Genomic DNA, 15669 nt, shown 5'->3' on the forward strand with positions numbered 1-15669 from the left:
CCTTGTTCTTTGTCATCAAACGCCTTCAGCAGAGTGGGCTGCCCTCCCTCCCATAGGCTCTGTGTCTCCACTCTTTGTGGTCATCTGGATACAATATCCTTTTCCTAATGTAGCACCCCGAAAGGTCAGTGAAAGGCATCTGACTCTGCCCCCAACCCAAAATTAAATTGAGATGAGACAGTTTGAGGTCAGAGTCAACTCGACCCTGTTGGGGGTCAGGTAGAAGCTGGGGAGAGAAGCCAAGAAGGGAGAGGCCAGCCCTCTGTCCGCCTCCCCTGGCAGATGGCAGGTGTGTGTCGTGTTTATGTAATCAGCGCCCGCACAGCCAGCCCCAGACTTCTCCCTCGGAGGTGTACGAACACTGCAGGGATTCACACACTGTCTGGAGACCTCATTAGCAGGTTTATAGGCCCCACAGAGTGCCAACCACGGAAAGCAGCTGGGAGAGGAAGGAGGAGAGGCGCAGCTGTGGGGTGGGCTGGGTTGTTACTTAACACCAGGGCTCAGCACTTGGGCCACAAGAGCACTGTCAGACCCAAATGCCCTGGAGGAAATTAGCCTTGGGCATCGTGCTTCTTCCAGGAACAAGCCTTCCCTGGAAGGGAAGTCCTCGTGCTACTGACGTGGACGGAACAAAGACAACAGAGTCCAATGCAGGTAGATCCACCAGCTGGCCATCCCCCCTTTTCCTCTTCCTCCAGGGGCCCTTGGACCCTGCCAACTGGGATTTTGGAGTGTCGCTGCTTGAGGAGCTGTCCCAGAGCCCCCACTTACCCTGGCAAAGGTCCGGAAGCCCTGGAGGATGGGTCTGTAGCCCGTGCAGCGACACAGGTTTCCTGTGGGCCAAGGGACAAAGCTGCATTGTCAGCACAGGCACCGGGGGCAGGTGAGGGGCTTGTGACTTTACTCTAGCTCAGTTGAATACTCACTTTACATATTCTGTTGTCTCTGCCTGGAACACCCTGTCCTCCTCCTCATATTTCTGACTTCAAAACATCTATCACTTCTTCCAGGAAGCCTTCCTACACTGCCCAGACCGAATCAGGTGTCTTCTGAGCGCTCCCCTGGTATCTGGTCATGGCCTTCTCAATGAGTTTATCAAACTACATTATAATCTCTCTTCCCATTCAGACTGCAAACTCCGTGAGCATAGAGACCATCTTTCATCCCCTGGGACATCCCTGTGTCCCTTGTACCTTGTATAGTGCCTGACATATGATAGGACTCAATACAACTGATTGAGTCAATGATGAATTGAAATGGTGAAAGGATGCAAGTCTTCTCTGTTCAATTCAGAGGCACAGACACCATGCCCAGGGTTCTGGGCCCATTCACAAAAGACCAAGTGGGAAGCCAGTTCCTGCCCAAGGCTCAGAATCACAGCCACCTTCCTCATTAAGTGGCCTTTGCAGGATCCTGTCTAATAAAAGCTGAGAAGAATGGAAGCCATGTGACTAGCCTCTGTGGAATTTTCCACATGATCTCCTCCTGTGCCAACCAGGCAGTGCCACCCCATCCGAGTGCTGAAGGACACCTCGGGAAGATGAACACTAAGGCAGGAGACCCAGGAGGTCTCCAGACCATGTGAGTGGTCTTCAAACTCAGAGAGGGCTAAGCTCCCAGCAGACCGTAGCCATCACGCTGGGGTACCTGAGCCTTTCCTCCAAAAGGCAGTGTCCCATCTCCCAACCCATTCCTGGCTGACACTCTGGCCCTTCCCTAACCTCCGAGAGCCCCAGCTGCTATTCGACCCCTTAGGCTGTGCCTCCAGGCCCGTACCTTGGAAGGCATCCTCGATCTCCTCAATGGTGGGCTCAGGCTGGTTCCGGAGCAGCGTGTACATGCTCATGACGATGCCAGGGGTGCAGAATCCACACTGGGAGCCATGGCTTTTGGCAATTCTCTCCTAAAAGGGACAGACCACGTAGACATATGCATTGGCACAAACGCTCTCAGGCTCTCTAGATGACCCAGCTGAAGCCAGTCCACGTCGACAGGTGGCATGGGGTAGCAGTCACTGCACAAAGTCAGTCTTAGTGCCGACTGTGGCCTTGGCCAGGCTACCAACCCTCTCGGGAGCCACAGGCCCCTCATCTGTATCATGACGACCACTCTAGTACTTATCTCTGGGTCTGTGATGAGGATTTAATGACATAATTCACATGACACCCTTGACATTATCATACTTGGCACATAACAGGTAGTCGACCAATGCTAGTTATTCACAGAAAAGCCTCTTCAAAGAAAACTGACCAGTAGAACCGGAAGGGCTTCTCACCCTCCATTCTTTGCACTGAACACAGGACAAAGCAGGCCCAGAGTTTTAAAAGATTTAGCCAAAATCGCACATGGTGAATGGAAGAGCTGTGTCATATTCTTTTAATACACTAGCCTGCAATCCAAATCAATCAGCAGTTTAAAAACATTTTTTATGTTTATTCACTTTTCAGAGACAGGCAGAGACAGAGTGTGAGCAGGGGAGTGTCAGAGAAAGAGGGACACACAGAATCCAAAGCAGGCTCCAGACTCTGAGCTGTCTACACAGAGCCCGACACAGGGCTCGAACCCAAGAACTGTGAGATCATGACCTGAGTCGAAGTCAGAGGCTTAACCAACTGAGCCACCCTGGCGCCCCTCAGTCAGCGTTTATTAAGAATGAGATGAACGTGGGCGCCAACTTGGAAGTAGGAAGAATTCGAGCAAAGCGTAGTGTCATAGGAACCACAAGAAAAAAGCCAATGGAAAAGCAGAAGTGAAATATGGCTCTACAACTTACTTGGGACCAAAATAAGTGCATTGGGAATAAGAATCTGTACCATTGGAAATGAGGGTTTGGGCTGATTATTCAGACATGATCCCTGTGGTTAAACTGTTCTGTCTTTCATCTGCTTGTTTCAAAGCAAATTACAAGGCTCAAATTAACCCTCTAACATCTCCTGCTGGTTGGAAAAGTTTAATGATTTCCCCCTATTGCTCCCTAAGAAAGGAAGCCATAGAGGTGAACCATTACTCCTGTGACCTCAGGTGACTGGTCAGGACATGCCTCCCCTAGAATATAGCCAGCTTGCTCAGCCAGAGGCCCTGGCCCCACATTCACGTAAAAGTGCCCAAGAAAGGCACGATCTGAGCAACATGTCTCCTCAAAAGGCCAGTGGGCCTGCCTCTGGTACCTTCTGTGACTATAATGTCCAGAAGAGCCCTGCATCAGTTTCCCCACACAAAGAACTCTGGAAACAATGGCCTTCCCTTCCCACAGTGCTCTGCTGTCATTTCCTTCCACGTTGCCCCAAAGCATTGGAATCTCTCCACAAAACCTCTCAGATTACTGTCCACTCTTTGTACCTAATTTCCATCCACTGCCAGGTGGCCTGATACCATCAGGAAAAAAGCCTCGGTCCGACATTCAGATGCCTCTATTCTCTTCTTAAGCCCGTCCTAACCTCCATGTTAGTGACGATAGAGGCATTGTAGTTCACATCTGTATTTTCTGCAGGCAGGACATGAGAGGAGCCATGGGATTACCATTCGAGGGAGCAGGGAATAGGCAGCCTTCTTAATCAAGAGCACAGAGCTTTTGGAATCTTGAATATGAGATGACAGGGGTTCCCTAAGCACACTCGGGGGACTGGGTGGGGAGATCCATCGCCCCTCCCCCCTCCAGGTCTGGCATGACCCGACTGCCCTGGCCACCAGATCTGGTTGACCTCATGGTTCCCTTGGGGTCATGTAATGGTCCCAGGAGGGAGCTTTAGACCGGGGCCTCATCTTTCCACCTCACCACCCCCAGAGGAGATGGAGAGGTGGCCGGGCCACAGCACCTCCCGGCCAGGCAGTGACACTCAGCCTCACATTCCAAAGCAAGTCTGTAGCCCTTGCCTGAGCTTCTGTTTCCTCCAGTTACCTGCACAGGATGCAGCCTCGACTTGGTGCTTCCTATTCCTTCCACAGTCGTCACGGCAACATGATGCAAAGAACAGATGGGGGCCAGGCAGGCATTGGCAGAAAAGTGACTGGAGCCCCAGATTGAGGTCATTTCATTGTTCACACAGGCCATCAGAGACTTTGAGATGCTTTGTGTCATTACTCCTCACTCTACGTTACATTCTGGCCTTTTCCGCAGCTGTCCTCAAGCCTCCACCAAGGACTCTGGGCTAGCAACAAAGGAAGCCCCCCCCCGCCATGCCCCGGGGAGACACGAGCCCCTGCAGGGTCCTATGGAGCATGCATCAGTGCATCCTAGGCCTCCGAGCTGGAGCACAGGCGCCAGGGTCACCCGCAGTCACCTCTTAGCCCGACCCTGGAGGCTGAGTCAAGAGGAAGTTGCCACAGGTTCCAGGCCCAGCGCATGCTCCTCTCTCTGTAGGGCCCTTCTGAAGCCTCTCTGCAGTTTCAGAAGCTCCAGTCCCTTTTGCTCCCCAGCTCTCAGCTACCTCCTTTTCTCCCATGCTCTGTGGGGAACAGGGAGGGGCAGTCCCCGGGGAACATGAGACACCAGCCCTTTACACAGAGCTTCCTGATATCCATTTACTCAACATCAGTTACTGAGGGCCAGTGACATGCCAGGCATTCTGCTGGGGGCTGAGGAAATGGAGGTGTGTACAATGCTCTTTAGAAGTCTGTGGTCAACTCAGGAAAATAGAAGCCAGCATAAAGATGCAATCTAAAGAGTTTATAGTAAGCGTTTCAGGAGGGCTGAGCACAGGGTGCTGTGGGGCCTGCACAGACAAGGGGTACCCAACCCAACCTTAGGAGGTCAAGGAAGGCTTCCCGGAGGAGGTAATATTTTACCCAGTCCAAAAGACCTAGCAAGAGTTAGCCAAGTAAAGAAGGCCTAGAAAAAGGGCACTCTAAGACTTGGATAACAACTTATGCAAAGACCAGGAAATCAGAGGGAAGAGAGTGTTAGGAGTCCATAGTTGTCCCAAGGGTGGGATGCTGGTCCCACGAAGGGAGAAAGCTGGAGATGGAAAGGTGGGGCACACCTTCCTCTATGGGCCATGAGTGCTAAGCACAGTGATTGGACTTTATCCCGTAGGCAGTTGAGACCAAGTAAAGCATTTTGTGGGATGGGAAATTAATCTGGATCTTAGAAAGGTCTCAGGAGAGTCTGGGTGGCTCAGTCAGTTAAGCCTCTGACTTTGGCTCAGGTTATGATCTTGCGGTTTGTTAGTTCGAGCCCCGCCTCAGGCTCTGTGCTGACAGCTGAAGCCTGGAGCCTTCTTCGGATTCTGTGTCTCCCTCTCTCTCTGCCCCTCGCGCATCATGCTCTGTCTCTCTCTTTCTCAAAAATAAATCAACATCAAGAAAGGTCTCGTGTGCATGCACACACACACATGCACACACACACTCACAACGTGACCCCTGCATCACAGTCCTTGCATGGACAATCAGGTAGCCGGCAAAGGATACATGATCTTGTTCTGGAAACGATCATACTTGGAAAGCATCACCGTGCAAGCCCCGCAGCCCCCTTCTCCACAGCCCAGCTTGGTCCCACTCAGCCCCACTGGATGGTCAAGGGTTAAGGAACATGAACTCACAGAAGTGTCTTTGCTGGGCTGCTGGGAAGTGCATGTGCAGAGTCAGCTATCGCCCCACATAGGCTCAAGCCCCTCAACCCAAGGAGGTAGCAGACCCACACAGCCTCTGTCTCCAGAAAAGCCTGCACTGCACCCCGGAAGGCAGAGAATGGGATCATCCCCAATGCACAGAAGAAAGGTATCAAGGTCCCATCAGACAGCACCCAAGTATTCCCTGGGACTGGGGTCCCACTGCTCTCCAATCCTGGAGACTTTTCTTGACTGCGGGGTCTTCCTGGCATGCTCTTCTAGGCTCCCAACCCTGTGGTCTCACTGGGCCGGTGAATCTGGCACCTAAAAGGCTGAGCATGTGGGGCAGCCCTCACACATCATCTTGGCTGGGTATGCAATGAATCCACTCCAGCCGGAAAGAGACTTTGATCTCTTCTGGGACCTACTGAGTTCCAACTCTTCACCTTGAACCTTTTGGGTTGATGAAGTCCAGGAACCAAAATTAGGGTTGGATGAGGGGCTTTTGAATATCCACCCATAGGCTATGTGAACATAAATTAAAAGGAACATTCTTTGAGGTTGGGGACCACTATTGGAGCCATCTCTTACATACACTGGCAGGAATTGATAACTTTGAGTTTGTTAACACGCCTAAGGAATAGGCTATTCTAGAGAACAGCACTTAAAGCAGCCCCTTTGCCTGAGACACACCATCTATGTGCCTGCTTTCCCAGTGGGCTGCAGGCCTCTAAGCCATCCAGCTATCTGCCAAAGAGGGAGTTCATTATCACTGGTCATTTCCCACACTGGCAAGATGAAATTAATAACTAATGATGATATAGTATCTAACACTTGAAAAATACACCCATGGGAACATTTGATCTTCACAATAATTTAGTGAGCAAGTGGGGTAGGAGGTACTATTTCCCCACAGATTAAAACAAAACAAAACAAACTGAGGGCCAGGACGTAATGTGAGCACTGCAAGGCAACACAGACCTTCAATTTGCCTTGTGTTAGGGCCTAAACACTATCATCTGACTCCAGATCTGGGGGCTCCTCTTTCACCATGCAGCTACCTCTTTCAAAACACATTTGGGAAATGCTCTTTGTGCCCTAAGTTATTCTTCTCACTCATCAGAATATATGTCATTAGCAGCAATTCAGACAATATAGAGGCACATGGAAACCAATGGTAGGAGCCCAAAGTCTAACAAAATCTTCTAGCCTAGGGATCTTTCTGGAATCCAGGGTAGAGATCAAGACTGGGCTCTTTCTTTCCTTTCTTTCTTTCTTTCCTTTCTTTCCTTTCCTTCTTTCTTTCCTTCCATCCTTCCCTCTTTCTTTCTTTCTTTCTTTCTTTCTTTCTTTCTTTCTTTCCCAGAACTCCCAGAAATGAAGTCTCCCCACCAACATCAAGAAGCCACCTGGCCTTCATGTATGTGAAAACTTTCATTTGGGATTTCATTTAAGATTCGACCTTTAAACTAGCAATTGCTATGATCAGACATTTCTGAGAATTTTTGGCCTTTGACACCTTATGAGAAAACTAAATCTGATGTCAACCATCTCTGAGAATGTGCCTCTCTTCTCAGACCTCCCAGGTAGAGAGGCTGGAAATAGACTTCTGTGCAGTCTTCTGAGCCTACTGAGTGATTCCACCTCTGCAAAAGAGCCACCAAGTTCATGTGCTGTGAAACTCCAGATTTGCACTCTCCAGATGGAAAATCCAGGACAAAGTACACGAGAGCCAGACACCATCCGGTAAGAGGTGAGTGAACTAGAGGTAAGGCCATGGACTTCAGACTTGTTTTTGTGAGAACTGAAAAAATCCTTTGTTGTCCCAGGACGTATCACCTGAATGAGCCATTGGACATGCCTGCCCCTGGGGTGAGAGGAGGTCAGGATGAGCATCATCCCGGCAACCAACCCTGAATAGTTTCCAGTATGGTCAGGAGGTTAAGAGTCTGGCTCTGGGCTTTAGCCTGGGCTCTGTTAGCATTTGCCCAGAACATGAGCAAGAAGCAGGACCTTCTCATGTGCCAGCCTCACTTCCTCCTCTGTCAAAGGAATTGCTATGGACATCAGTGACATCAGGTATGAAAATCACCTTGAACTCCACCTACATATAGTAAATGTTCTTTAAATGCCAGCTCCTATCATATTTTCTCTGTTGTTTCTGTTCTAGGGTCTCAGAGTACTTTCCTACCTTGAAAGATCACAAGGTATTAGATATTACAGAACCTTGCCTGCACTGAGGGAGAAGAGGAGCATCCCAAGGGGCCCTCGGGACTCCCCTGTCCCTTGCCTCCTGGGGCCCACCATCTCCACAATGGATGGCACCTCTATACAGTTGCCCAGCTCAGGCATCCTTTCCCAAAGAACACCCCTTCCTCCCACCTTCCCTCCGTCTTCACAGAGCTGGGAAGATTGCCAGGAAGCCCTCTATGGGTCCACAGGGATCTCTTGAGGAAGGCCCCCTCCTCAAGGGGAATGGCTTACCAGACTAATGAGGGCCATTCACAGCTCTTCATTTTACATGCCCTGGCATCACTTGAGTCTTACCTGGAAGAGATCTTAAGAAACATCAGGAAGAATCCTCTCATTGGACAGCTGATAATTTTACACCTGGAAAGTTCAGATGACTTCCCAGAGTCACACAGCTGCTGAGTGACAGAGCTACAAAGCAGGGGCCCAGAGCCAGACTCTAGGGCTCTGTCCTCCACACTTCACAGCCTCCCACCCATCACTAGAAAGTGACATAAGGCCTAGAGAATGAGTCCCCATCGCCTCCTCCCCCTCCAAAGTCAGGATACATTTTCTTCTCAGGTAGGACAAAAGGGTTGTTTCTGGGTCTGCATTCTTCTCCACCACCTATAAGAGTAAAAACAAAAAGAAAATATATCCTAGGTATACTTACCCATTGTCTCGCCCAAGAATGTGGAGTTAACAGGGATGTGCTAAATATATCATGAAAACCAAGGTCTTTTTCTTGATAATTCCACAAGAATGAACATACGAACTCAAGCCGTTCTGTGTACATGCCGATATTTTCCAAATCTAAAAGTCTTAGTGCTTTGCTCTGCACCTACCACGGAGGGCTTAGGTATTGCACCTGCTGTGTTGGGCTGGCCAAGGCAGAGCCCCCTTAAAGTCAAACATCTCATTTCCAGCTGTTAGGTCACACCTGTGAATGCCAGGGACAACTAAGAATGGCAGCATGCAGGTCTCTGGCTATGCCTCCCAGCATGTACATTCTCAGACGGTAGAGAGCCAGTCTGTTGGCCTGTGGTCACAGGGAGTATTGTGTGTGTTGGGCTAGTGCAGTCAATAACATCAACACATGTGAGATGTGGAGGAGATCTCAACCCAAAGGTCCACAAATGATATATTCAACAAGATGAAAATGTGGTCTACAAAGTGAGGTACCAGTTTTCAGTGCAAATAGTCAAAGGAAATCCATGACAACCTGTTTCACTACTCACATTCATCATATGTTGTCAAGGGTAATAGGTTTGGGTGATTGGGATGATTAAAGAGAGAGAATTTGTGACAAGAATTTCTTTCCAGAGAATGGTACTGTGAGACTTACATCTTCTTAAGCTTGAGGAGAGGAGGTATCTCACGCCTCAAACTTTGTGAGGGGGCTTCCATAGCCCTACATGTGAAGCTAACATACAGCCCTTGTAGACAGGGGATATAGCGGTCTGCATATCTAAAAGCTAGAGATAGGCTTACAGAAGAAGAAATGGCAGCACTGGAATTGCTGAACACTCTCCGAGTTTGGGAAAGCAGAGGATGTGGAGGGTTGCCTGAGGACCTAGTGTAGTCCATGCAGAAGAGGGAAAGTTGCTGTGGAGTTGTTTAAATCATCCCCAGAACGCTGACTGCAGAGGGTGATGGGACCTCCAACAGAGTCTGTGTGGAGTAGTCCTCCCTAAACTGGAGACTGAGGAAGAGCTGCAGGCCAGAGGAAAGCACATGTCCGATGTCATGAGACTTACAGTTGAATGCTCCCATGGTGGGAAGCCATCTTAACCAGCACTGATTAGATGAGAACTTTCTTGCTATCCTCACCTCTCTATCCTGAATTGAGACTGTGTATGGAAACTTAGAAATGACCATAGTACTGCTTTATTGATTAGGAGCAACCCAACAAGTCATAAAACTGACAGAATTTGCCCCTTGAAGAAAGTTTAAAGGAAAGTAGAAAAACAAATTAGCTTTCTTTTATTACACCCCACAGATCCGGTTTGTCCAAAGTCCTGGTTACAAAGTGCACACAAGGAGTTATTTCTTTTCTCTCAGAGAAGTCATAAACACACAAATAAAGATTCCTACCTCCTTTCCTGCAGGAAGAAGCCTCTTAGCTTACTACTACCCCCCAAATTGTAGCTTCTGCTTACCGTCCAATTCGGTTTTCATCACATCTGTCCCCTGTTCTGTGCCTTACATGCCTTCCCATATGTTCAAGATAACATCCAAGTTCTTTAGACTGTCTTCCAAGGCCTTTTTCCATTATGTTACTAATCTTCATTTTCAGCCTTTTCCTCTTCTACTTTCCTGACAATCTAGACTTTATACTCCAGTGAACCTCTCCGGCAAAGACTTTTTATATCACTCCAGGCACACCTGGTCCCACCGTCCTTGAATTCCTACAGAGAATGGCTGCACCACTCTCACAGCACAGCTATAGGGTTGCTCCGGCAAACTCCACAGAATCCTCTCTCGACAGGACGCCAGTGGGCATTCCGAAGGACAGACGCTTCATGGGGATATGAGCTTAGGAAATGCTGGGTTCAGCAGATTGCTCTGATAAAATTTAAGCATCAAAACAAATAATAGCTCTAATGGGTTATAACCCATTAAATAAAACTAAAACTAATGAGTCCAAAGTGGTAACTAATAAATAAACAGACTGGAGAGAAAGAAAGTTCTTTCTGACAGAAGAGTTCCAACTAATGAATACAGTTAGCCTAATATTGCAATCAGCACAATAACTGACCAAGTCAAGAAACATCAATGGGAGCTAAAACTAGTGGGTGAAAGCTTGATGATCAAGATAGTTTCACAGACTCAGAGGATCTTCTCATGGATTATTGATTAACTCTAAAGAGTAAAAAAGTAATCTTACATTAGAGAAAACTGGTGGATGCCACCATAACCAAGTGATCAGAGTTTGCATCCCAAATAATGGAGGAGACTGACACCATGTGCCTCCTGATGCAACGCACTGAGAACCACTTATCGCTTCTCTGGAATTCCTGCCCAAAATGCAGACTCTGAATCTAATCAAAAGAAAGCACGACACTGGGGCGCCTCGGTGGCGCAGTCGGTTAAGCGTCCGACTTCAGCCAGGTCACGATCTCGCGGTCCGTGAGTTCGAGCCCCGCGTCAGGCTCTGGGCTGATGGCTCGGAGCCTGGAGCCTGTTTCCGATTCTGTGTCTCCCTCTCTCTCTGCGCCTCCCCCGTTCATGCTCTGTCTCTCTCTGTCCCAAAAATAAATAAAAAATGTTGAAAAAAAAAAAATTAAAAAAAAAAAAAAAAGAAAGCACGACACAAACTCAAAATGAGAGACATTCTAAGAAATAATGGTCTAGTCTCTTCATAAACTTCAGTGTCACAAAAGACAAGGAAAGCTAAGGAGCCATTCTGGCTCAAGGGAAACTAACAGACATGGCAACCAACTGCCAGAGTATGACCCTGGGTCCTGGGCTTGGGACCCTGCCGTGGTATGACCCTGGGACCCTAGGAGAAGTTAAAAATGACATTATTGGGGACGTTGGAATATGCTGCAGAGGGGTGGCAGATTAGATAATAGTGTTAGGTCAATACCACATTCCCTGATTTTTAGAGACACTGGCTCTATAAGAATATTCTTACGCTTGGTTTAAGAGGTAAAATGGCATTATATCAGAAATTTACCCTCAAATGGTTCAAGAAGAAAATTGTATACTCTATGTATTTATTCCTATAATTACATACATAAATAAATATATAAAATTAATTAGGTACTTATATACATCTATATATCTACATGCATATCTATAAATAGATACATAAAAATCTAATACGTGTGTGTACCATATAAACATCTCGACGTGTGTGTGTGCGTGTGTGTATGTGTGTGTACATACAGAGAGAGAGAATGACAAAGTTAATGATAAAGTAAAATGTGGCAAAATGTTAAGTTGGTGAATGTGAGTAGTCTGTAATATCTCTTTGTATTCTTCTTACAACGTTTTAGGCAAATTTAAGATAATTTCAAAGTGCAAAGTTTACAAACTAAACTTCTTCAGTAGAGGATTTCTAAGGGCTTTTAGTACTCATTCACTCATTCTGTCCTCATTAATTGGGCACCTGCTACATGCCAACACTGTGCTAAGTGGTTTAAGAAGGCAGGGTAGGGGGAGGGAAATGGGTGATGGGCATTGAGGAGGGCACTTGTTGGGATGAGCACTGGGTGTTGTATGTGAGTGATGAGTCGTGGGAATCTACCCCCAAAACCAAGAGCACACTGTATATACTGTATGTTAGCTAACTTGACCATAAATTATATTAAAAAATAATAATAAAATAAAATTCTGGGCAGGCATTAAAAAAAAAAAACAAATACACCCTCTTCTAAAAAAGAAAAAGAATATCTGAAAAGAGGATCTCATGGGGAGAGTTTTCTGTGAAACACATTTTGCAATATATTACTTTGCCGAATGAAAATCCTTCTCCTTAACTGGTTCACAAGCTCCTGAATGGCTGATGCCTGGTCTTAGAGATCATATTCCTCCAGTGTGTACATACCCCACAGGCTTAGTCCACAGAGGAGCTTGTAAATGGGGGTGAGTGAGTGAGTGCGTGGAAGCCACTGAGAGGCTCTCTGTAGCTGCCACCTGCTTCTTCTGGGGATCACTCGTGGACACTTTTGGCTGCGACCCATGTGCCAAAGCTGCCAGATTCCTCCAGGTGCCTCAATCTCCACGAAACAGAGTCACTGCCTCTAGAATCCCGCTCACCAAAATGACTGTCACTACGATAACACCAAAATCCTAGGCAGTTCTTTCTTTCCCTCCAACTCTGACTCTACAACAGAGGATATGACACTGGTCATCAAGGCCCATCACTGCCACAGAAAACACTTGAGGTATTTGATCAGTGGCATCTTATACCCTGTCCAGAACCCGAGCTGGTGGAGACAGAGTCCTGGACGGTCTCACACAGGGAGAATAAGAGGCTTACATTTAAGAATGAGTCACTAATTTCTGGGGTGCCTGAGTGGCTCAGTCGGTTAAGCCTCTGAATTTGCCTCAGGTCATGACCTTGCAGTTGGTAGAGTTGAGCCATGCATCGCGCTCTGTGCTCACAGCTCAGAGCCTGGAGTCTGCTTCAGATTCTGTGTGTGTGTGTGTGCCCTCCCCCGCTCATGCTCTGTCTGTCTGTCTGCCTCTCTCTCTCTCTCTCTCTCTCTCTATTTCAGGAATAAACATTAAAAATTTAAAAGAAAAAAAGAGTTAGTCACCAATTCCAGCGGCTTCTCTGGTAAGTTCTCTGCATAATATCCAACACCAAAAGAGTTAGATATAGAAAGATCTTGGAAATAGAAACTTATTCACAGCTGCCTTGATCTGCCTGGGAATCCCTGCTTGGTCTTGTTTCCCAAGCAATGCTTTCACCTCATCACTTCTTATACTGCCTCTCCCACTTTCTAGCAGATTCTCAAGAGGCCACAGGTTTATAACTTACAAACCTGAGTATGCATCACAGACACTGACAATAGGAAAAGCTTCCAGGGATAGTAGGGTTTGATGTGATGAGACCATCTAGAAACTTGAAATTGCTCTTCTAAAGTGAAACTAAAATACGTGGGACACAGCTTTACCAAGCCAGTTGGACCCTGAAATGTCCTTTTCAGATCCAGTGGGTCACAGCATACCATCCCTAAAGAAGAGCAGAATCTTGTCCTGTCACACACAAACTGATGGCATAACAAATAATAGAATCTGAGACTAAGACACAGCCTTGGAAGTCACTGAATCCAGGTGCTCACTCGCAAACATTGACCAGAAAAATTCCACAGAAGATGCTTTGTGCGGGTAACCCTTCCAGAAAGCCAACTCTACTGTTTCTTGACACTCTCCAACACAACTGCTGAGTGCAACAAAGTTGTTGGAAATGTCAGATGCCAAAGTCTCACAAGCGTCAACAGGGAAGTTTGCCCTGCCTCATGGCTAGCTGCCAAATGCCAGTCCTGAAAAGAAATCTACAGGGAGAGACACAAGAACCCGGAAGAAAACGGCTGACCTCATCCTCAGTGCCTCCCGGTGGCACCACTCAAACTGAACCCGACGGTCTTCAGAGCATGGATGTTGCCATGGCTCATGCAATTCCCTTGCTAGTCATGCAAACACATCCTGACAATTTAACCACTACCCGCCCTGTGAAGTACATTTTCGCTCTTGAAAATTACCTCAAACGTCACCCAATCTCTCAACTCAAAAATGCCAATAGAGCAAAACAGATAAAACTACCCTTGTTTGGAGGGGGTTGGGCACCTTGGACACATTCATCACTCACACCGTCCACATGGCCATTTACAAGATAAAACTATGGCTGTCCTTTTACTGTCCCTCTCATTCCCTACTGGGTTTCCGGAGCAGGCCAGGGTACCCCAGCAGTGGTGGGGGGAAGGGGATGGGACTAGGCACGTGCTTACACCCCCCCACCCCTCACCTGCAGTGAAATTGGCAAAGATTCATAGCCTTGCTGTGCCTGGAAGACTGGTACCCACATCATAAGGCCCCCTCTGCTCCACAACCCCTACCTTCCCCACGTCCCTATGCACCAATGGAGGTCACCCAAGGGGCTATTTTATCAAAGTAAGAGACTAGAAACATTTATTGCAATACTGGGGAGGGGGGGAGGGGGAGAGAAACATGCCCCTTACGGGGAGGAAAAAAAAAAAAACAAAAAACTGTGGCTTGCCACAAGATGTCAGTAAATGTCCTCACAAGTTAGCTGTCACATTTACGTATGTGAAATATCTGAATCAAAGGCTACGAACTTCTTCTTTCCCGGTATTAGCAAGAAAACAAGTTCCTGCTCCTTCTCTCAGTAAAGACAACAACGAAAGCCTCAGGGTGTGTTGGAATAAACACAAAGACAGAGGCGTGGTGGGTGACCTCCAGTCTCACCCAGGAAGGACCCTGTGCCCTTTTCCAGCTTTGTGCCAGGGTCTCTGCTGCTGCAGAGTCACTGGCAACTCAGACTGCTCTTCTCGCCTGCCTCCCCCCCACTCCTCTGCCCCTGGAGTGTTTTGACTGTGTTCTAGCTCTGAGAAGGTTTTCTCTCCCCAGTGTTACCCCAAATGCAGCAAGGCTTTGGAGGGAGAGAGAGAAAGAGAATAGGAAAGAGAGAACAGGCCTCTTCCACAGGACAAACTTCCGTTCGGGGGAGCGGAGAAGCCAGACCAAAGGCCAGCTGGATCTTACCTTTTTGCCATTCACAAAGAAAACCAACTCATCCACTGTCATTGTTACAGGATGGGGTGTGGGCCCCCTGCCTCCAGGTGCTTTGCTCCCAAGAGGCACCAGCAGGTATGGCCCCTTGACAACTTGGAAACTACACCTCCCAGTAAAATGAAACCTGGCCAGCCAATGGGAAGAAACCAGCCTAGAGCCTCAGGGCACAGGGTGTTCTTGGCAAAAGCTAGGTTTACATAATCAAGAAAAATGCAAACACTCCTACATGGTAAATCGCCCTCCCCACACCTGTGTCAAAGAGCACAGTGGAAGGACCATGAAGAAACCCAGAAACCGGGAAGGGGAGGGCCTTGCCGCCAGGTGACCTGCTGTCATTAGCACTGCCCTCATGGAGCCTGCTTCTTCTCCCCGCTGCTGCAGCCACAGAAGGAAGAAGGGCCATGTGCAGAGCCACGGTAGTAGAAATGACCCACACCCTCCACGTCCACACTTGTCATTTTACCATTCAGGTTTACAGCAACCCAGACTCAGCACTTAGACAAAGGACTCATTCTCCCACAGCCTGGAGGACCACAGGGGTCACAAGCCATGGAGCCCAGTGATCCAGAAGCAAAACCTAGCATTGGACCTCAGCATTGTTGTCTTCAGAACTCAGCTGGTTTCA

General features: G+C 47.9%; 1 protein-coding gene across 2 annotated transcripts in view; it reads right to left on the reverse strand.

The window, feature by feature from the left end:
- LOC131484584 (xanthine dehydrogenase/oxidase-like) overlaps positions 1-15165 on the reverse strand; it is a 58681-nt gene extending 43516 nt beyond the window's left edge. For both annotated transcript variants that reach the window (XM_058682963.1, XM_058682962.1), the window contains exons 1-6: positions 15015-15165; positions 8348-8405; positions 5410-5506; positions 3902-4010; positions 1780-1906; positions 775-836 (exon numbers count right to left, since the gene is read on the reverse strand). In XM_058682963.1, coding sequence (XP_058538946.1) covers positions 775-836; positions 1780-1906; positions 3902-4010; positions 5410-5506; positions 8348-8405; positions 15015-15056 — 495 coding nt within the window. In that variant the 5' untranslated portion in view covers positions 15057-15165. The remainder of the gene's footprint in view (positions 1-774; positions 837-1779; positions 1907-3901; positions 4011-5409; positions 5507-8347; positions 8406-15014) is intronic.
- Positions 15166-15669: the final 504 nt, after the last annotated feature.

Source organism: Neofelis nebulosa, chromosome 9, assembly GCF_028018385.1.
Source record: "Neofelis nebulosa isolate mNeoNeb1 chromosome 9, mNeoNeb1.pri, whole genome shotgun sequence".
In the NCBI taxonomy this organism is placed as follows: Eukaryota; Metazoa; Chordata; class Mammalia; order Carnivora; family Felidae; genus Neofelis; species Neofelis nebulosa.